The sequence below is a fragment of the Mustelus asterias genome, chromosome 12 (assembly GCF_964213995.1).
Source record: "Mustelus asterias chromosome 12, sMusAst1.hap1.1, whole genome shotgun sequence".
NCBI classification, from domain to species: Eukaryota; Metazoa; Chordata; class Chondrichthyes; order Carcharhiniformes; family Triakidae; genus Mustelus; species Mustelus asterias.
The window spans coordinates 4,679,524-4,702,521 of NC_135812.1; the positions used below are offsets into that span (position 1 = coordinate 4,679,524).

A 22,998-nucleotide genomic window follows, 5' to 3' on the forward strand; every position below is an offset into this window, starting at 1 on the left:
TTAGCTTGTCTTCCTTCCTCAGCCATTCTGAGGACATTCACTGCAGTGAGGTACAGCACACCAGACATCGCCAGGCACAGCTGCCCAGCTTGTAGAAGGTTCTCTGTGTGGAGTTCGCACCTTCTCCCCATGTCTGCGTGGGTTTCCTCTGGGTGATCTGATTTCCTCTCACAGTCCAAAAGATGTGCGGGTTAGGTTGATTGGCTGTGCTAAATTGTCCCTTAGTGTCAGGGGGATTAGCAGGGCAAATGTGAGGGGTTACGAGAATAGGGCCTGGGTGGGATTGTGGTCAGTACAGACTCGATGGGCTGAATGGCCTCTTTCTGTACTGTAGGGATTCTATGATTCTAATATGTAACGAAATCCAGCGTCATTAGTTGTATCGCTAATACATTTCGAACAAGCCTTGGACCAAACGTTCAGTGAGGGAACTGAACTGATCACAACTTCCAAACAGAAAACAAACCCAGCAGCTTTATTTTGTCCTGTTATTTATGCGGTGAATTGTCAAATGCAAGTCTGATTAACAATCTGCACAATCCTGTCCCCATTCTTCTCCAGAAAGCTCCGGTTATTATTTTTTCATTCAAGACTTTTCAATAGCAGAATGACTCAGCTGTAACAACTGAAAGAATTCTCTTAATCCTGTGAAAAAGCAGGATGCACCTACCCACCTGAATAAAGGGTACTCTTACTGCTGAGTATTTGTTATGAGTACTCCCTGCTGTGGTGTCAGATGTGATGCATGTCCCTAACTATAAGGCAGTGCAGGAAGAGTGCTGCCAACTTCAGGGCCCCGTATAATGCTTGATACTGACTAAATCTTGTGTGTTGTTCAGTCTCCTTAAAGTGGATAATCTCCATTCTCTCCAGAACCATTGCTGCTATCATTTACGGCTGATATTTTGTTCATTTTCGACAGTTTTATAACGTTGATGCTCAGTCAATCATTAATAATGTTAAAACATCACCGTTATCACCATCAAAGTATATACCCAGCAGCACACTTAAACTAGCATTGATCCATCATTATTGGGTCTGGGGTGGATATAACTAACGTCATTGCTGTCTCCCAGTTAACTGTCTGATTCCTGAATGACTCTCACCTGATGAAGGGGCAACGCTCCGAAGGCTCGTGATTCCAAATAAACCTGTTGGATTTTAATCTGGTGTTGTGAGACTTCTTACTGTGCCCACCCCAATCCAACACCTGCATCTTCACCTCTTGAATGAGAAGGGAGAGGGGAGATACTATGACGAACCTCAATGTTAAATGCCAGCATCCCAATGACTTGGTTCAGGTTTTTAAATTTCTATGGTCAACTTAATTGTATTAAAAATTAAATTAAAATATATTGTTCTTGTGCTGCCTAACTGGATGGGTTCTCAACCTAAGACTAGTTGTCTGGGAAGGCAACAAGCAAAGCTGAGGCATGTTATCACAATTTTTAAAAATGTATTCATTCATGGGATGTGGGCATTGCTGCCTGTGCCAGCATTTATTGCCCATTCTTGAGGGCAGTTAAGAGTCAAGGATATTGCTGTGGCTCTGGAGTCACATGTAGGCCAGACCAGATAAGGACAACCGATTTCCTTCCCTAAAGGACATCTGTCTGGGAAGCCAAGATGGCACCGGAGCAAGATGACTTCTTGCGAGCTTTGCCCAGCATACCCTCTAATTCCATCTTTTACTCCTGTTCTATGCTTCTAAAATTCTATTCTAACTCTTTTAAACATCCTAGCTATGACTGTAACACTATATTCTGCACACTCTCCTTCTCTATGTACGGTATACTTTGACTGTATAGTGCGCAAGAAACAATATTTTTCACTGTATAATAATATATGTGACAATAATAAATCAAATAGTGAACCAGATGGGTTCTTATGACAATTGATTCATGGTCATCATTAGACTTTTAATTCCAGATTTTTTTTACTGTGCCCATTTGAATTCAAATTTTACCATCTGTCAAGGTAGGATTTGAACTCATGTTCCCAGAGGGTCTCTAGATTATTAATCCAGTGACAATACCACTACGCTGCTGCCCCCTCAGGGAACAAAACAAGTTTATCATTCCCACGTTTACGTGGGAGTTTGATCTTTGCAGTCTAAAGGAACAGTCAGATGTGAGTTCCGTGGTCTGAGATTTGCACCTTGTGCTGTTCTTCCAGTGTTTTCACATTGCAGGAGTCTAGTTAATGGTAGATGCAGAGTTGTCCCTCTGTAAACTGCATTCCTTAGCAGAAGGGTGTCATTATTTGTCAAGTTAACTGTTTTGCCTTTTGCACGACTGAGGTAGTGTAGGTTTTGCTGTTGAGACCCAAACTGAATCTAAAACAGAAAGGAATAGGACTTTCTCCTCCAGGGACTCTAATTCTGCTTTACCTTGGTGTCAGATCAGGCTCTGAATCGAGATTGCATTTACACTATTACCGCATTGTCGTCTGAATTCATCCTAAATAAGGAATTCAGGAGTGAGTTTTTTAACCAGCAAATGGCTAGAATGTAGTACTGGCCGGCACAAGGAGTAACTGATGCGAATAGTTTAGATGCATTGAAGGGGATGCCAGATGAGGCTGAAATGAATAGAAGGTTATAATGATTAGGTTACATGAAAGAAAGAACTTGCATTTATTTTACAACCTTGGGACCTACCAAAGGACGTTAGAGCCAAGGAATTGCCTTTTGATGTGTAGTCAGTGTTGTAATGTAGAAGAGTAACAGAAGGGCATTAACACATAAACAAGATAGGCTAAGGGACCTATGTTGTGCTATACATTCTTTGTAATGTTTTTATACGTACAAGGAATGAACAGCACCATTTGAAATTTGGCTTATGAATGAGATTAAGGTTGCTAGCTTTAACAAGATAAAGTCAGGGAACTGATGCTAGACAGCTGGGTTTCCACAACCTGGATCAGACCCCAATGGGGGAGAGTGACAGAAGTCAGTCTCCTGAAATGGGATTCGTGCAAGGTGTAATTGGGCTCTTTGAGTGTCACCTTAGATTGTTTCCATACTACTACCCTTTTATGCAGTGGTAGACCTGCACCCATCAGCACTTGGCCCTAAATTGGGTCAAACATTATTCTTTCCATGTGCCACCCAAGTTTGGAAAGATCAAGTCCATAAACTGGCTGGGTGGCTTGCAAACTGGAGCAGACATGGTATGAAAAATTTAAATATCCTGACCCAAATATGGGAAATCATTTACCGACACTAATGATAAGCAAAAGATCCTCACTCAGTATTGTGTTCAGCCTTGCAGAAGTCAAGCCATTGTCGCCACATTGCGGAACAGCTGATGTCTGAGTGACATTTAGCAATTAGCCTGGGAAAAGGATGGGGTACACTTAAGGAGGAGAAGGAAAGGATATGTTAGAACATCAAACAAGGTTCATCATGAGTGGAATAAATCTTTTTAGATGGTGAGATGTTACCTGAAAGAGGTCTCCATTCTTGAAAGAGGTCTCCATTGCATCTTTAGTGATGATATCCACAGCAAGAGCCAACATAACAACCTCAGTGAGATATATATGATGTTGATTTGATTTGATTTATTATTATCACATGTATTAGTATACAGTGAAAAGTATTATTTTTTGCATGTTATACAGACAAAGCATACCATTCATAGAGAAGGAAAGGAGAGAGAGCAGAATGTAGTGTTACAGTCAGAGTTAGGGTGTAGAGAAAGATCAACTTAGTGTGGTGTTGGCCCATTCAAACGTCTGATGGCAGCAGGGAAGAAGCTGTTCTTGAGTCAGCTGGTACGTGACCTCAGACTTTTGTATCTTTTTCCCGACGGAAAAAGGTGGAAGAGAGAATATCCGGGCTGCGTGGGGTCCTTAATTATGCTGGCTGTTTTTCTGAGGCAGCGGGAAGTGTAGACAGAGTCAATGGATGGGAGGCTGGTTTGCGTGATGGATTGGGCTACATTCACGATCTTTTGTAGTTCCTTGCAGTCTTGGACAGAGCAGGAGCCACACCAAGCTGTGATACAACCAGAAAGAATGCTTTGCATGGTGCATCTGTAAAAGTTGGTGAGAGTTGTAACTGACATGCCAAATTTCCTTAGCCTTCTGAGAAAGTAATGGTGTTGGTGGGGCTTTCTTAACGATAGTGTCAGCATGGGGGGGACCAGGACAGGTTGTTGGTGATCTGGACACCTAAAAACTTGAATATTGAAAACTTGAAATTTTGATTATGGAAAGCATAATTTCTTCTTGCTAAATGTCTTGTGTTTTTTCTCCCTCTGCTATTTAGGACTCCACAGTGGAATGAACTGCAACCACCATTCAATTCAAATCACCCTCTGTTGCTCAGTGCCGATGCTGTGCAACACTGTCAGAACCAGCTGGCTGGGTGTAAGTAGTTTTCTGTCCATCATTGTTATCTTGGTGCCAAGCTGCAATATGTTGCAGACATTCCAATTAATTCTTGGAACTCTAATATAGCAGAATCTTATTGTTTAGGATGTTATTTGGACCAGGCGTCAGAGATATTATAGTGCTCCCAAAGCTAGTTAGTCTCTTGAGGTTTTTCTACTAATGTTAATAATTTATTATCCTCAATTGTTCGCCCTGTTAGTGTTTAAAATGCTAAGATGATCTAATAAAGAAAAACTATTTCCTCTAACAGGGGAAATCAACAACAAGGCAACATAATCTTAAAAATGGAAGCTAGGCCATTTAGGAGGGAAATCAGGAACACTTTTTCATGTAAACAGGAATAGAAATGTGGAATTGTCTGTCTCAAACAGTGTAGATTTTAGGACAAGGATCTTCCAACACTTGAGATAGATTTCTGTAAGATAACGATATCTAGGAGTATAGTAAGTTGTGTTGAGCTACAGTTCAGTCATGATCTGATGGAATGATGGAGCAGGTTTGAAGTGTTCAGTGGCTTGCTCCTTCTTGGGCCTGTTCCTGTGTTGCACAGTTCTTTGTTTTTGCCTGATGATAGTGAGTCATATTGAGACCTGCGCCAAACATCCCATTTGCAGTTGGAATTCTTCGCTGCCACTCCAAGTGAACGGAGTTTTGGCTGGAATGCCAAAGTTTCTGTTCTCACTTGCAACGGGGCGGCGACAGCCAAGATCGGAGAATCCCGCCCCTGGTTTCAAGACATTGTCCAGTTCTTCAATGATTCCCCCATGTGGTTGTCCTTCTTTGTGAGCTTACATGTTGGGCGGAATTTTACTGTCACGTCTGCCCAAGGTTCGTACGATCCCACCCGAGGCCAACAGAGAATGCCGTTCTCCAAGCCTCGCCCACCTCCCCGGAATCGGGGCAGGCGTGCCGGTAAAATTCTGGCCATTGAGTACTAATAGGATATTTAACCACGTTGGACACTCTTCGCCAAAGCAGACTCTTGCTTTGCCTGCCGTACATATGGACCCTTTCCTTCAGCTGGAAAGTTACTGGAATCAATTGAAAAGTGGAACTCTGAGCTGTGATTTACCCCTGGTTCCTAAAGTTCCCATTACTGCTGCATTGAGGAAAAGCTAATTTAGTGCAAATTAATCATGGTACCCTCTGAGCTTCCCCTCTCTGACTCTGAATAATGTGAACTCAGCAAAGGCCTCAGCTTTAAAGCTTAAAAGCAACCCAGTGGCCATTACCAAGCGCAGCATCAGCAGACTACACTTGATCTTAGCCAAAAGGGGTATGTTTCTAACCGTTTTTTTAAAATACTTTTCCAATTCAATCAAATCAAATCCAATTCAGAGTCTCACCAAGTTGAGACATTTCCGATCCAGGCTGACAAGACAGGGCGAGCGACCAAATCACCCTGTCCTGGGCCTGATCTACATGAGCCAAGCTGATTGGAGAAGGGGGAGGTTCCTCCTCCAAGACTTGAGCTCATTTGCATCTTAGCCAAAAGGCCGAGATGCCGCTTTAAAAAATTGCTTCATATGAAACATATGAAGCCTCAGTGTAACCTAATGACCTCGACCAAGTGCGGCCGACCATGGGCTGCCGACCATACTACACTTGATCTTAGCCAAAAGGCCGAGAGTGTGCAGAATGTAGTGTTACAATCATTGCTCGGGTGTAGAGAAAGATCAACTTAATGCAAGGTAGGTCCATTTAAAAGTCTGATGGCAGCAGGGAGGTTGGTTGAGTTGGTTGGTACGTGTCCTCAGACTTGTATCCTTTTCCTGACGGAAGAAGGTGGAAGAGAGAATGTCGGGGTGCATGGGGTCCTTAATTATGCTGGCTGCTTTGCCGAGGCAGCGGGAAGTGTAGACACAGTTAATGGATGGGAGGCTGATTTGCATGATGGATTGGGCTGCATTCACCTCAGTTTTAAATCTACCGCCTTTCAACCTATACCTGTGACCTCTTGTGATTGCCCCTTAACAGGAATCACTTGATCAACATTTACTTTAACGATCCCTTTTAAAGTTTTATATACCTTGATCAGATCCTCTCTCATCCTTCTAAACTCCTGTGAGTTCAAGCCCAAACTGTTTAATCTTGCCTCATACGTCAACCCTTTAATCCCGGAATCAAACTGGTGAACAAGAAAAGATAAAGCTGGTTTGTGAATGTCCATTTGGAAAGGAAGGTGCCTGCCTCACCAGCCTTGGGCCGTAGGTGACTCCAGTCCTGTGCTATATACAACTTAGGATAGGCAATTTGCAAGTAATGCCAGGTGGCTGGATCTCGGTGATGAAGAATTGCCAAGTTGGGTGACTGTGGCCAGCGTCCATGGGATGAATCCCAAAAAAATGGAATCAACCACTTAGGAGAGAATGAGGAAAATTTGGGATCAAAATAACATTGGTGTATCTGGGCTGCATGGGGTTAAAGTCAGCAGTGAGGGTGAGAGCAATAATGAAAAACAAATGGGACAACATGGGCATCATTAAAGAACAGCTCAGTCCTAGAATTTGTAACTGTCTATCATTTTGTTCGAGTATTAGCATTTTTGTCAGTTGTTTGGTTACATTATCTATCCAACTGGAGATGAAAGCCCCCAGCTGACCACTCACAGAGACTTTGCACAGAACCTCATAGGCTGCCGCAGTTAGCTAGCGATCAGATGTCTGCATTAGCAGTCATTATCCTTGATTAGAGTTGACCTTTGCTCTCTGGGGTCAGCAAACAAATACTCATTGTCTTTTTTCTCCTCCTCTCTCCGCACTGGGGACCAGCATGATGCTTTTACCTTTCTTGACACAGTGCGGAAGGTTGTGCTTTTTGCTGAATGTGTTTTGAGTTCCTTGTCGCTATTGCTGCAGAATAAACCTTTCCAGTAAATTTAGAATGAGATTCCCTCTGTCTGTGGTAAATACCCAGTGATGCACAGGTCCCTGCGTTTTGGTATTAATGACCAGAATAGCCATGACACAAATAACAATCAAAATTCTGGGTGAAGTGAACTTCAGACTCAGATCCATTGGGTCTGTCACAGGTAATATGTATTCTTCCCAATCCTCTCAACATCTTTCCTGAGGTAATCTTTCCTTGGGCTACATAGGTACGGCTAGCCCTCTCCCCCGACTGATTGTTCACCGTCTGTGAGTGTGGACAGGGACTGTCAGCTGGTTATTCCCAATGGAGTGAACCTTCAAGGACACCCATGTCTGGTGCTAATCCTGTTTTCTCCAAGTCAGGGGTGACTGGAACAGGGTCAGGAGCAGCAAGCTTCCCAAACTCAGGGCACTCAGGCCAAATGTAATGTTCCTGTGGCTGCTCCTGGAAAGTTAGAAAGAAACCGTGTTTAAACCTGGGCTTTTGTATCTTGTCTGAACACCAGAACACTGGCTCACACACACGAGCGATCATTCATTGGATTTGCCCTTTTCCACTTAAAAGTTTGAAGAGTAACCATTATTACTGCATTGAGACGTTCCATCAAAGTCAGTGTTCCTGACAAGCAAATCATTGCTTTGGCAATTCGCTATTCTAAAACAAATCACTGCTTCCTGTACTTATATTAATGTGAGGAGATACAGCCTGTCTCACACTGGCATCTACATGTCTCCTTAGCAAAGGCTCCAGGTTATTTTGAGCAACAGTAAATTCAGTTCAGGAGATCATTTTTAATATTCAGGTCAAGAGTCACCATTTTGCTTCTGTTTATCTTTTGCCGAATTCAACCAACCCATTCTCTTGAGGCATTAACCCTCGCTGGCTGAGACTGTGTGGGTGCTGCTCTCACTCAAGGCCGATCCCTTGTGAGAGAGAGTGAGCAGTGACCATCAGCTGCAGAGGACACCAGAGCTCAGCTCAACCCTGACCTTATCCAAAATCCGTAGAATCATCGGCATTTAGAGCAGAGGACATGTCAGCCCACCATGCCTGTACCAGTTATTTGCCAGAGCAATCCAAATTAAATCCTCCTATCCTGTGTTCTCCCCAGAGACATGTACCTTCCTCTCTTAGAAATATTTATCTAATTTTCCCTGCTGTGCATTGGTCTTTGCCTCGATCACACCCCAGCCACAGTTTCCAGTCTGGGACGGGGATGTTGTCAATGGACAGCCGTCAAGAATTAGAATCCTTGCTTATTTTTCTGATGATTATGACAGTAACCTGCATTTTTAATATCTTTTGTCTTAATATTTGAGGCTCACTTCAAGATTTTATATTTGTGAAATGAAAAGAATCTGAACTGATGTAGGAGTAGTTGTGTCACCTCCCAGCACTTTCAACTTCCCTCAACTCGGCTCATTGTCCCCTCCCTTTCAAATCACCATTATAACTCCTTCCTCAAGTATCCTCTATCCTTGCAAAGTACTGTGCCATTCTTAATCTCCCTGTCCTCTCCAAAATTCTTGAACACGTTGGTGCCTTCTGAATCCATGCACATCTTTTCCACAAGTCTATATTTGAATCTCTCCAATAGAGTTTCTGCCCTTGTCACAACAACGAAAGTCCCAATCAAAATCATAAGTGCCGTCCTATATGGTGACAGATATAGTGCACTATCACTTCTCTGCAACGTTTCATACAGTCGACGCCCCCCCCCCCTCCCCCCCCCCCCCGCCCCCCCTTCCTCCTGCAATGCCTGTCCCTTGTCCAATATGCTAGCACTGTAATTGCTTGTCTCCACTGTTCTCCATCTACTCAAGCACCTCCAGCATTGGCTTCTCTTTTGTGTCTGCAGTGTTATCCACATCATTTTTCCATCTTAAGTTTTCATGCTTCCTTGCCTCCTCTAATTCCTTTCAAATCTCTTAATGACCAATTCCCTCCCTAATTCCGTAACCTTCTTCAGTCCTATGACTCTCTGAAACTGCACCTTTCCTCCAATTCTGCTCTCTTATTCCTTTCTCCTTCACTACTCCCCAGTAGGCAGCTCTGCCTTCAGTCCCCATGTTCTGAAATTTCCTTTCTAACCTCCACCTAGTTTCCTCGGGTGTTCACGACCCAGCTGGTTTCTTCTTTGGCCCAGCATGCATTTTTCTCTGCAAAATGCTTTGGGACATTTTTCTGCATTTAAAGGCTGTTGTTTGATTAGTCGAGCAGTGCTCGCTCATCGCTGTGTAGTTTCATACTCGTAAAAAGCCTGGTCATTTATTTATTTAAGGAAAGCTAAAATCCAAGAGTTTTGCACCCCTTTCTGCGGAATAAAATCGCCTCTGGTCGAGGGATTTCCTGTGGCATCATCTCCTTGCTAGGAGTAATTGTGATCTCTTCAGAGCTACACTTGGATTTTGAAAGCATAAAAATTGTAGACATTGCCAATATAATCTCGTGTGCATCTCAATCTAGAGTAAAATTCAGATGCTTCAAGAAACAAAGGATCTGGAAAAATCTGTAGCATCCTAATTTCCAAAGTCAGATTTTTCATACAGCATGTTTTTGCATCGTTCAGCTCGGTTTCTGACTCTGACTGGGTGCCGTCTACATCCATCCAGTTTTTGATGGTAATTAAAGCCTTGCTGAAAGAAACCTGTTTGAATTTAGGCAAAGGCTTTAATTTTTTTTATAAGAGTGGATGGGCACATGTTTGTAGATGGGGTTGCAGAGCCGAGTTAATTTAAATTAGCACTCTTGCTCATTCGTAAGACTGTTTGATCAAACTGACCCAAGGATATTACAGCGTATGGAACTTCACATATTTTTTCCATCAATAAGCTAGTTCTTCTATCCCTCGTCCCTTCTGCCCATTTCTTTTATTGTTCAGAAGCTGGGATCTGGGCAGGGCACTTGCTTCAAGTGTCCAAGTTGTTATATCATTGCTCATTGGAGTCATGCAGGTCATATATATAAGCTAGTTACTAATAAATCCAATGAAGAATTTGGGAGAAACTTCTTTACCCAGAAAAAATAAGGGATTTGCTACCATGTGGAGTCAATGAGGAGAACACGGTGGCACAGTGGTTAGGTGGTTGGGGTGGCACGGTGGCACAGTGGTTAGGTGGTTGGGGTGGCACGGTGGCACAGTGGTTAGCACTGCTGCTTGACAGCTCCAGGGACCTGGGTTGGATTCTTGGCATGGATCAATGTCTGTATGGAGTTTGCACATTCTCCCCATGTCTGCGTGGGTTTCCTCCAGGTGCTCCGGTTTCCTCCCTCTGTCCAAAGATGTGCGGGTTAAGTGCATTGGCCATGCTAAATTTCCCCTTGGTGTCCCGGCATGCGTAGGTTAGAGGGATTAGCAGGGTAAATATGGTTCTATGATTCTAAGAACAGCATAGATGTACTTAAGGAAACGTTATATAATTTCAATCGAGACATTCTAAAGGAAATTAAATCATTATCTGAAAAGAAAAAATGGGGAGGGCTACGGGGAAAGGCAGGCTAGTGACTCTAAGTGAGTTGCCCTTGCAAAGATCCAGCATGAACATGACTGGTCAAATGGCCTCCTTCTGTGTTGTAACCATTTGCATTTGGAGTACTGCGTCCAGTTCTGGTCGCCACACTACCAGAAGGACGTGGAGGCTTTAGAGAGAGTGCAGAGGAGGTTTACCAGGATGTTGCCTGGTATGGAAGGGCTTAGTTATGAGGAGAGATTGGGTAAACTGGGGTTGTTCTCACTGGAAAGACGGAGGATGAGGGGTGACCTAATAGAGGTGTATAAAATTATGAAAGGCATAGATAGGGTGAACGGTGGGAAGCTTTTTCCCAGGTCGGTGGTGACGTTCATGAGGGGACATAGGTTCAAGGTGAGGGGGGGAGGTTTAACACGGCTATCAGAAGGACATATTTTACACAGAGGGTGGCGGGGGCCTGGAATGCGCTGCCGGGCAAGGTGGTGGAGGCGGACACACTGGGAACGTTTATGACTTATCTAGATTGCCACATGAACGGAGTGGGAATGGAGGGATACAAAAGAATGGTCTCGTTTGGACCAGGGAGCGGCGCGGACTTGAAGGGCCGAAGGGCCTGTTCCTGTGCTGTATTGTTCTTTGTTCTTTGTTCATTCTGTGATTCCATAAGTGCATGAGAGAGAAGGGAATAGAAGGATGTGTTGTTAAGCTGAGATGGTGAGAATTGCGAGAAGGCTGGTGTGGAGCATAAACTGGAATGATCCAGTTGGACTGAATGGCCTATTTCTGTACTGTAAATTCTGCCTAATTAAGTGCCACATCAGAGCAATGGGGGTGTTGTCAGTGTTAGTGTCACTAGGTCATGGTTAGGGGCAGCAGCATGGGAACCATATTTCATAGAATCCTACAGTGCAGAAGGAGGCCATTGGGCCCATCGAGTCTGCACCAACACAATCCCACCTAGGTCCTATCCCCATAACTCCATGCATTTACCCTAGTTAGTCCCCCTGACACTAAGGGGAAATTTAGCATGGCCAATCCACCTAACCGCACATCTTTGGAGTGTGGGAAGAAACCGGAGTACCCGGAGGAAACCCACGCAGACACGATGAGAATGTGCAAACTCCACGCAGACAATGACCCAAGGCCAGAATTGAACCCGGGTCCCTAGCGCTGTGAGACAGCAGTGCTAACCACTGTACCACTGTGCTGTCCATATGTGATCCCCACTGATGTGAACCTCCGCTGGCGAGGTCGGAACCCTAAGTGAGCCCAGGCAATATCATTCCAGGCTCGCTAAACAGAGTTAAATGGCCTCATAAATATTAAAATCAGCGGCGCGAAGTTGAATATGTCAATATAAGTGTCCTGGGAAGATCACAACCAGCCGGTTGCCAGATACCATTCCCGTTATTGGCCTCCCGCTTACATTTCCTGCCCTGCTACGCTATTTGAGCAGCGAGGCGGGAATATTGCACCCAGGATGTCTGAATGTACATTACTGAGCAACAATAAAACCTGTTAGAGAAATTTCACTACTCAGTCACACGCCTGAAACCCCAGTTACTCTCCTTATTACTAATGAACACTCATCCCTTCCTTTCTGAGCCAGAGGAGCAGCTTCTCTTATGCTCTGCCTTCCTTGGTGATGGATTCACCTGTTTGTCCTCTCTGTAAGAAAATAATGCCACTTGTACCATACCATACCCATCACGCAGTGGCTTTGCCTGCACTGACACACTAAATATAAAGAAAATGAGGCAGTAGAAGGCATGTACCGGGAGAGCAGTTAATAGTTAAGATGCCAATACATTGGGAAAAAACTAAATCAATTGCTTTAAAAAAGTATTGATGAGATTAAAGCAAAGAAATCAATTTTCTAAAATTTGACCTTTGAAGTGTTCAGAGCCTATTCCGCATAAAAGAAAGGGAAGAGAAAATGTCCGACTGAGGGGAACTATGGGCGCCTGATGCAGGCATTGTCCTGCAATGGACCATATCCCCTGGGTGGAGGGATGAGCCACAAGGTAATCGCGCAGTACTCTGACCGCTCCTGTGGGACTGACTAATGAAGGATAAGAGAAATACAATCTTCATACTGGCTGACTGTTAGAAAACTTTAATAATTAATTAGCATACTGCTATTGCACCCCAGGGTCAGGGATCAAGGAGGAATCTTCAGGCAGCTTTACATGCAACATTGAGTGGCCATGTTCAGGATGTAAGTGTGATGAAAATGATCTTTGTTTAGCTAATTTTACAATGTGGTATAGAAATAGAGAAAGAAGCGGCAAGGTATGGTTTCAGGCCTTCTGTTCAAACAAGCCATTCTGTTTGGTATTTTCATGGAAGTTTTCTAGAGTTTTTTTGTACCTTTGAACAAGAGTGGAGATTGGACAGTGCGCCAATAGCACCTCAGCCTGTAATAGCTGAGACTTTGACTACCTGTGAATGTGTGCTTGAGTGATTTAGTGTGTACAAATGGGAGAAAGTGTCAAAGGATATTAGTTGACGGTGACTGAATTATACTGCTATAGAGTGGGATTTTGATATTTTTAAGCTGGTGTTTGGGATCACACTCTGCAATTCAGGTTGTTTTTCCAAAATAAAAGTCTTTCTCTATGACGTAGAAAAGTCCTGTTATTCCCAGTAATCAGGGTCACTGGTTCACAGTGAGTGAATAAATCAAGTTCTGTTTTTATATGAGGTTGTGTCATGTTCTTACCGGTGCTTGGAGATCGCATTCTGTGATTTTCCATGAAATCTTTGACCTTATTTTAAATGTAAGTGGAAGAAAACACTGGGCAAAGCAGGTGTATACGTATCTAACAAGAGAAAAGACGAGTTCATTTTTTTGGGTGGAGTCCTTGTTTCAGTTCTTTGTTGTTAGGAGTGAATTTAATTTGAGGTGTGTGTGTGTGTGTGTGTAGGTGTGTGTGTGTGGAGCGTGTGCGTGTATGTGTGTGGAGCGTGTGTGTGTGTGGAGCGCGTGTGTGTGTGGAGCGTGTGTGTGTGTGGAGCGCGCGTGTGTGTGGAGCGTGTGTGTGTGTGGAGCGTGTGTGTGGAGCGTGTGTGTGTGGAGCGTGTGTGTGTGGAGCGTGTGTGTGTGGAGCATGTGTATGTGGAGCGTGTGTATGTGGAGCGTGTGTGTAGCGTGTGTATGGAACGTGTGTGTGTGTGGAGCATGTGTGTGGGGAGCGTGTGTGTGGAGCGTGTGTGTGTGTGGGGAGCGTGTGTGTGTGGGGAGCGTGTGTGTGTGGGGAGCGTGTGTGTGTGTGGAGCGTGTGTGTGGAGCGTGTGTGTGTGGAGCGTGTGTGTGTGGAGCGTGTGTGTGTGGAGCGTGTGTGTGGGGAGCGTGTGTGTGGGGAGCGTGTGTGTGTGGAGCGTGTGTGTGTGTGGAGCGTGTGTGTGTGGAGCGTGTGTGTGTGTGTAGAGCGTGTGTGTGGGGAGCGTGTGTGTGTGTGGAGCGTGTGTGTGTAGAGCGTGTGTGTGTAGAGCGTGTGTGTGGGGAGCGTGTGTGTGTAGAGCGTGCGTGTGTGTGGAGAGCGTGTGTGTGGAGCGTGTGTGTGTGTGGAGCGTGTGTGTGTGGAGCGTGTGTGTGTGGAGCGTGTGTATGTGGAGTGTATGTGTGTGGAGCGTGTGTGTAGCGTGTGTATGGAACGTATGTGTGTGTGTGTGGAGCATGCGTGTATGTGTGCGCAAATGAGGAATGAATGTGGGGCAGCTGGTCTAAGTGTCATTATGCTTTAGGCTATATTCATGCATGGGATAATATTCATGAATGTTTTACATAAATCGGTGGAAATCGCAAGTGTGGACTTTATTTCATGACGTTACTGTATCTGATGTTATTAGGCCGCACCTGAGAATGAATGAATGACTTTTCTAAAGGAGATTTCCATGTTGTAAATCCTTTTTCTAATAGGCTCTAGAGAGGATGAGACAGAGTGTATATGCTACATGACTAATGGCAAGTGCTCTCATATTAAACACTGTGACTGCACACTACTCAGCTGTTTATGACTCTCACTCACTTCCTGATAACTGAATGATTATTGGCAAACAGGTTATTCAGTGAACAGGAAACAACTGCTTCTCGTTAGGTTGACATGAGCAGACACAATCTGTCTCCGACAGATTTCTCCTTGTGTCTCCGGCAGAAAATGGTTCAGACCACAGTATGTTATCATTAAAGAGGAATTGAACTTATAATTGTAATTGGTGGTCAGGTGAAATGTCATTTGCTCATGCTGCTGTGCCCTGGATTTGTTTCTGTGAAGAGCAGGTCAGAGCCATACTGACTTCTTCTTCGGAAGTTGAGGAAATGATTGCAGAGAGGAATTTCCTGCTGCAAGCACTTCCTTCATAAATTTGATTGTTCAGTGGACAGGAAGCATTTGCAATAACTAGGTCTTTCCCACAGTTGCACCAACACATCTAATATAGAGACCAATATCTCATAATGTAATATTTAAATAGCCATTTACCAATAGACTATCGGGTTCCATGGACTCTCGAGGGCCTGGGAAGTGATGGCAAACACTCCTCAAAGCCGTCAGATCTCCAACCATTAAAGCAAAGAATACCAAATCCTTTTTGAATTCTGCACTAAGGAATTTTCTTTATGTCCTTTTGTACTTAATTGCAGATTAATAACTTTTGCTAAACTACTTGCAGCAATGATAGGTTTGGATGGTTGGTTCTGTCTTTTGCAAGGTTAGAATGGAAGCTTTCAGAGAGTGTGAGTAAGAGATCCTGGGAGGGGGGAGGCGGTGTGTAAGTTTTTGTAGGGGGTCTTTAGCAGTGTGTCAGTGTATGCAGAGGATCTGGGAAATGTGTTGAGAGGGGCTCCAGGATTGTCAGTAATTACGTAACTCCCTGAGAGGGTGTCAGTATTTGTAAGTGGCCCACTGGAGTAAGCCAGTCTTTTCAGGGGTTTATGGGATTATGGAAGTCCTCCTGTGGATTCTCTGGGAATGTAACAGAAACTCACCTGCACAGAAAGGCTTGAAAAAAAACCACTGTTGTGGACCATGTTGCAATGAAATACAGAAGAAAATGCTAACTAAAGAGTTAGACTGAACACATGTCCCTGTCAGATTGCCAACAATGTACTCATGATGTTTTCTTCTCCTGACAGTGGTGTCACCCGGCAGTCCTGCACCCACTTTTCTATCTCACGAGTCTTATGATAGCCTGGGATCAGACCACAGTTACCAAGAAGATGAGGAGTGGCTGTCACAGGTGAGGATTGCAAGACATTTCTTCCTGTTGCTACTAATGAAGCAGAATTCTTGTGATTATCATTGCTTTCCACTCTCCGTAAACATCAGTTCACTCACAACTCTGCTGCCCATATCCTTACTCATACCGAGTCCATTCACTTATCACCCTGTCTTCATTAACCTACCCTGGCACTCAGTTTGACAATTCTGTGTATCTAAAACGCTCATTCTTGGATTTCAAGGGCCTCGTCCTGCCTTTCTCTGTAATGTCCTCCAGCCCTCGCCCTCCGAGATCTCTGCTTGCTATCCATCCTGGCTTCTTGCTCCATCACTCCATCATTGGCAACCAACTGCCTTTTTGCAGGAAGGCCCATCGAACCACAGGGCATCCAAGCCTGTCTGATGCGCTGTCCCCTCCCTGACTGCCACCAGGAGGCCATCTACAGGCAGCCAAAATTAGTCCCTTTGGGAACCAGGAAGCCGACTGGAAAATGCAATTCCCCTCCCCGTTGCACCTCCGGGAAAATAACCGGAGATGTGGTGTGGAGTCGGGAACTGGCATGCAGGCTGTTGGCACTACTTTTAGAGCCCGTCCATCTCCATTCCCAGTTCCGACAGCAGCTCATATTCCTGCCCATAATGTCTGGTCACCCCCTTAGGACATCCAAAATGCTAAACAACCAATTAATTCTAGAATGTAGACACTGTTATTTTATCAAACAGCGGTCGCCCAAACACAGCATGAGATAAATAACTAGACAATCTTTGTGATGGGGTTTCCTTTGGTTGGGGATGTTAAAACTCTTACTGTGATGGGCATGTTGGCCAGGACACACAGACATGTCATCCTTGATTCAGCAAGTAGAACCTTGATTTAGAAACTCATCCAAATGATACCACCTCTGACGTTACAGGATTTCCACAGTACCTCTTAAAGGAGGATAGTGAGATCGAGAGGCAGAGAGGGTTAGGGAGAGAATTCCAGTATTAGTCCAGATGTGTCCAAGTCCTGGAGTGGAGCCCTTGAACTAATCACCTCTGAGCTAAAAGTAGCAGCAGCTGAGCAAAGTTGATGTTTAAAACAAAGTTTTTTTGTAATTCAGACATATGCTCTGAGTTATGTTCTGCCAAGTGTTCTGAACCCAAACCCCATGTTTCAAACTGTAAGACGATGTTGTTCTTCACCATTATAGTGAGGCTATAATATTCTGGGAAGGATGGCACCATTGCGGTAAAGTTTTATGCTGACCTTACAAAAAAAATTGTTTGTTTAATAAAGGAAAATCATTGTAAACACACTTTAAAATCAAAACTCTTCAATAAAGATGACACAAAATGAACACTTGTCAGTTGGATCATGCTCAATTTTTCTAATCCCCAACCAGAGAGCTAGGACCTGTACAGTAGGTTGGTCGATATTTTCCAATACCTGTTGTTTCATTCCTTTGCACCCACATCCAAGGGTCATGAAACTTGTGCACCCTTTTTTATAAATCAGTTCCAACAAACATTAGTTAAGAAAGTGTATAAAATCCCGGAGTATCTATTGGTACCACTTTGTCAACCAACAAGTAGGAGGCAGGACAGGATTTATTGCAGGCATGGAGCAAACCATGTTGCAGCCAGCAAAGTCCATTTACTCAGCAAACATAGTCTACTTATAAAGTGAACTACAGCAAACAGTCTACAGAATCTATCTAAATAGTAAATAGGACTCACGACTGAAAATGCAACCATGTCTCCCCGTAAAAGCAGGGTAATTCCTCCAACAACATGAATGAGTAGAGGAGCAAATCCAGTCACTTACAGCAATATGAGATCCAGGTATGATGGACTGGGAGGGATTACCCAAATATCACTATTCAGCCTGGGAATAGTGTTGGCACTGTCTGCATGTATTAGATACACTAGGGGTACTTTGTAAGTTGAATTATTTGGCCTTGCTTGTTTTTTCTGAAAGTGGATAGCTGATTTCTAAATGGAATCAGTGAATGATACAGGAGGAGGCCATTCCTGTACTGTCCCTCTGAAAGAGCTATCTAATTTGTCCCACTTCCCAGCTCTGTTCCTGCAGCCCTTAAATATTTTCCCCTCAGGTATTCACCCAGATTCTTTTTGAAAATTAATCCACTGAAATTGCTGTTTAGTTAGCTTCCAGCCTGAACCACAGGCACTGATGCAGCGTAGAAACATCCTGGATGGTGATTGTGACCCTCTCACCATGGTTTGTCAGTGTATCAAACCTCTGGTAACTTTTCTGGTTACCTCAAAATTAACAATTGTAAATGGAATTGCTTGTAATAAGGAGCACAATAATTGAGTGAGTGCAACAGAATGTTTGGTCTACCAGGAAAAGCAAAGGGCCACTAATCATCCCATTCACCCTGGTACCTTCTCCAGCCACATCAGTCCTGTATAACCTACAAGCAGCAGTTCAAGATAATGCACCCCATTTCTGACAATGTTAGATATACTGTTCTGAATTCATTCCCTGCACTGTGGAAGGTGGCTTGCCTTTAAAAGCTACTGGAGGACAGTCCCCAGGGGCGACTGCCCCAGACAGGTTTCAATACAAGAAAAGGTGATGTGAACATTACTGTGCTATGCGGTAAAAGAGCAGCTGTTGCTGAATTTTCCCTTTCAGCGTGCAGTTCAGTTAATGCGTGCTGTCAGAATGCAAGGTAGGTACAATATGTCTGCATTCGATGGAACAGCCGGTACAGCAGTAACAGCTGGCCATGGCCTCAGTGAAAACTGCACAAGCATCTGCTCATTTTTCAGCTCTGCAACACTGATGGTGTCAGTGATTAATCTGCAAAGCTGTCGTGTTTTTCTCCCCTGTGCTTTTTTAAAAAATGGTTGCACTGATATGAAAATGTAGAAATGCCTAAACATGCAGAGTTCTCTTCATTTCTTTCGAAAAGATCCCTCGAATTCTGCCATTCCAACAAGAATGGAAGGGCATGTCTTGAGATGCATTGGACATCAGTGACGTCTGATACGATCCAGCTTGTGCTGAATCCTGTCCACACCTCCCCTCTTTCACCAGCCCGCCCACCCAACTTCAGCGGTCAGTACTTATTCCTCCCACACTGTGTCGAGCACTGGAACAACTGCAAATCTCAAGGGTTGCTCCAGAAAATATTCAGCGATATTCCCACTTTCTTTGTTCTTTAATCAGCCCATACTTGTAACATGTGTTAACGTGATTATTATCGGTAGAGTAATGGACCCCAGGAGCAGTCACACACTCATGATCCATTCAAGGGATTCAAATTGTTTAGGAATGGGCTATAGGCTAGAATCTAATCCAGGAGTTCAAATGGTTCATATATCGAATAACAGATGCCTGGGAATAAGTTACAGGCTGGGATCTAATCGAGAGATTTAGATAATTTGGTGATTACATGCCATCAGTTTAATCAAGGGGTTCAGGTATATCTACTAAAAGTAAATATTGACCCAGACATGGGTTGTAGGCTGGAATCTAATCGAGGGGATCATGATTTAAGTATAGAATGATGGATACCTGGGACTGATGACAGGCTATTAATCTAATTAAAACGTTCAGATGACATCATAAAATGAGAGAGAAATTTAAGCAATCTAAAATTATCATCTGAGCCTCAATATAAGATTCACTCCAAGGTTTTTTTGTAATATATAATGATTACTTTTTAACATTGTTTATTGATGGAGTTGTTTCATTCATTTTTGGGTCAGTTAGTTTTCCCAGGGCAGCTGGCGTGGTGGACATCTATGACAAATGTAGTGTGAATTAAGCATGGCAACATCAGTATTTGCAGATTAACTATTGAGTTGTAATCACAAAAAAAAATTATTGAGAAATAATTTCCAGTTGATTACCAAGAGCTCAGTGTGTGTGCTGGAATTTTCTGGTCTTGTTATCAGAGGAGTTAATTAATAGCGGTGTCAGCCATGGCTCAGTTGGTAACATTCTTGCCTCTCTGGGTCAAAAGTTGCAGGTTTAAATCCAATTGCAGAGTTTTGAGCACATAATCCAGGTTTTACACTCCAATGCAGTCCTGACAGAGAGCAGCACTGTCTCGGGTGAGGCAGCCATGTCACTATTTCAAAGGAGATCATGAAAGTTCTTTCCTATTTATTGATACCAGTATCACTGAAGAAACAGATGATGACAGATGCCCATTGTCACGCTGCTATTTGCTGTGCACAATTTCGCCTTTTCCTACAAATGTCTGCACCTCTAAAGTTCCTCATTGGCTGCAAAGTTCTGAGGGAAATCCTGAGGCTACGAAAGGTGCTATATAAATGCATGTACCTTTTTATTAAAATGCTTTTTCCCTGGTTTTGTATTTTCTACCAATTCCGAGATAGAGTTGTCAGGTTTAAGGTGACTGTGCTTGCTCCATAAAACCTCACTCACAATGGTACAAAATGTACATATTACCTCCAGCCTACCTGACATTATATTCCAGAATCCAAAATGCTTTCGAGCTGAGATAACGGGAGCATGTGCCCCTCCCGTCAGGATCAATGGAGTTTACTGACTCCTAGGCTGGGCAGACTGAGATACTCACAAACTTAGAGCAGCTGAACCTGCACGCAGGAACATAAACACGTGACAAAGACTATATTCTCTTGCGCATCCACCGCTTCTTCAGCTGCAAGGCTAAGATCTGCATTGTCCTCCCTAATACTCTCTGCTCCCTTAAGGCACTCTTTAAATCCTCTATCTTTGTCTAAGCCCTGAGCCTAATATCAAGGACGGCACGGTGGCACAGTAGTTAGCACTGCTGCCTCACTGAGCCAGGGACCCGGATTCAATTATGACCTCGGGTCACTGTCTGTGTGGAGTTTGCACATTCTCCCCACATCTGTGTGGGTTTCCTCCAGGTGCTCCGGCTTCCTCCCACACTCCAAAGATGTGTGGGTTAGATGGACTAGTCATAGGAAATTGCCCCTTAGTGTCAGGGGGATTTGCAGCGTAAATACATGGGGTTCAGGGGATAGGGCCTGGGTGAGATTGTTGTCGGTGCAGGCTCGATGGGCCAAATGGCCTTCCTCTGCACTGTAGGGATTCTATGATTCTAGCTTATGTGGCTTGCCATCAAATTTTGTTTAATAACATTCTTATGATTGCCTTTGCACAATTTATCTTATTAAAGATGCTAAATAAATGGAAGTTGTTGCACAGAGGATGCTGAAGTGTGAAGTCACTAATCGAGTAAACGTGAATAAGGTGGCATCTCGTGTGGAATGGTGGTTTCGTTTTCACTGAGGCCGTGGCCAGCTGTTACTGCTCTATGGGCTGTCCTATCGAATGCAGACAAAGAAATGTTGGAGTAGAATTTTGTCCTGATAACTTGAGTTCTGGCTGGTTGAGTTCTGGCTGGTTGAGTTGGGGCTGGTTGAGTTGGGGCTGGTTGAGTTGGGGCTGGTTGAGTTCTGGCTGGTTGAGTTGGGGCTGGTTGAGTTGGGGCTGGTTGAGTTCTGGCTGGTTGAGTTGGGGCTGGTTGAGTTGGGGCTGGTTGAGTTGGGGCTGGTTGAGTTCTGGCTGGTTGAGTTGGGGCTGGTTGAGTTGGGGCTGGTTGAGTTCTGGCTGGTTGAGTTGGGGCTGGTTGAGTTGGGGCTGGTTGAGTTCTGGCTGGTTGAGTTGGGGCTGGTTGAGTTGGGGCTGGTTGAGGAAAATCAGACGGGTGGAACTGCATTCCTGTTACAGGAACCACCTGGATTTCCTCCTATTTAGATTCAGGTGGATTCTGTAACAGAAGGGAAATTCTTCCCACCTAATTCTCTGCTCGGGCAATGCTTCTAGCTCGGACAGCAAAGTGAAAATCTATGCATCATGTTTTCCAGAATTTCACTTATTTTGGCACTAGTTTCTAACAAGTTTAGAATCATTGCTGTTGAATTCAGCAGGACCTTCGACAAGGTTGGAGATTTTCGGTACACATCACACAACCTGGAGTATGTTTTAGAAATACTTGCACCTAAACTGGGCGGCACAGTGGCACTGTGGTTAGCACTACTGCCTCACAGCACCAGGGACCCGAGTTTGATTCCCGGCTTGGGTCACTGCCTGTGTGAAGTCTGCACGTTCTCCACGTGTCTGCGTGGGTTTCCTCCGGATGCTCCGCTTTCCTCCCACAGTCCAAAGACGTGCTGGTTAGGTGCATTGGCCATGCTAAATTCTCCCTCAGTGTACCCGAACAGGTGCCGGAGTGTGGTGACTCGGGGATTTTCACAGTAACTTCATTGCAGGGTTAATGTAAGCCTACTTGTGACACTAATAAATAAACTAAAACTTTTTTCAAAACTCCCAGTGTTGGGGGAAATCTAAAGCATGGGGGCAGGATTTTTAAATTTAGAGCTTGGCTGTTCAGGGGTGATGTCAGGAAAGACCTCACACAACAGATAATGGAGTTCTGGAACTCCTCACAAAAGCTGTTGAGCTGCATCAATCGAGAATTTCAAAACTGAGGTTGTCACATTTTATGAAGAAGACTTGTTCAGACTCTCAATGTTAGCTCTGTTTCTCTCTCCAAAGATGCTGCCAGACCTGCTGACTTTTTCCGGCATCTTCTGTTCTTATTTCAGATTTTTATTAATGTATTTGTGTTACAAAGAACAGTACAGCACAGGAGCAGGCCCTTCGGCCCTCCAAGCCTGCGCTGATCATGCTGCCTGCCTAAACTAAAACTGTATGCACTTATGGAGACCGTATCCTTCCATTCCCATCCTATACATGTATTCGTCTAGTTGCCCTTTAAATGTCGCTATCATACCTGCTCCCACAGGTTGGGCAAGGGTTATGGAACCAAAGTGGATCAATAACATTAAGATACAAATCAGCTATGATTTAACTGAGTTATGGAAGAGGCTTGAGGGGCTGAATTGTCCCTCCTGCTCCGATATTCCAATGTTCCTGGTTTGCTGCACCAGCACAAGTTTGAGTGCAAGATTCCAACAGTGGGAGAAAGAAATTATTTGACCACTAGGTGTAGTGGCATCATAAATGTGTGGGATTAAATACTTCCAATGAAGCATAAGAACAT

At 44.1% G+C, this 22,998-nt stretch overlaps 1 protein-coding gene across 5 annotated transcripts in view; it reads left to right on the forward strand.

Annotated features, from left to right (window-relative positions):
- bcas3 (BCAS3 microtubule associated cell migration factor) overlaps positions 1 to 22,998 on the forward strand; it is a 915,564-nt gene that overhangs the window by 472,976 nt on the left and 419,590 nt on the right. For all 5 annotated transcript variants that reach the window (XR_013499066.1, XM_078224612.1, XM_078224615.1 and 2 more), the window contains exons 19-20: positions 4,271 to 4,371; positions 15,874 to 15,977. Coding sequence is in view for 4 of the 5 variants with exons in the window: in XM_078224612.1 (XP_078080738.1) it covers positions 4,271 to 4,371; positions 15,874 to 15,977 (205 nt within the window). In the remaining variant the exon portion in view is untranslated. The remainder of the gene's footprint in view (positions 1 to 4,270; positions 4,372 to 15,873; positions 15,978 to 22,998) is intronic.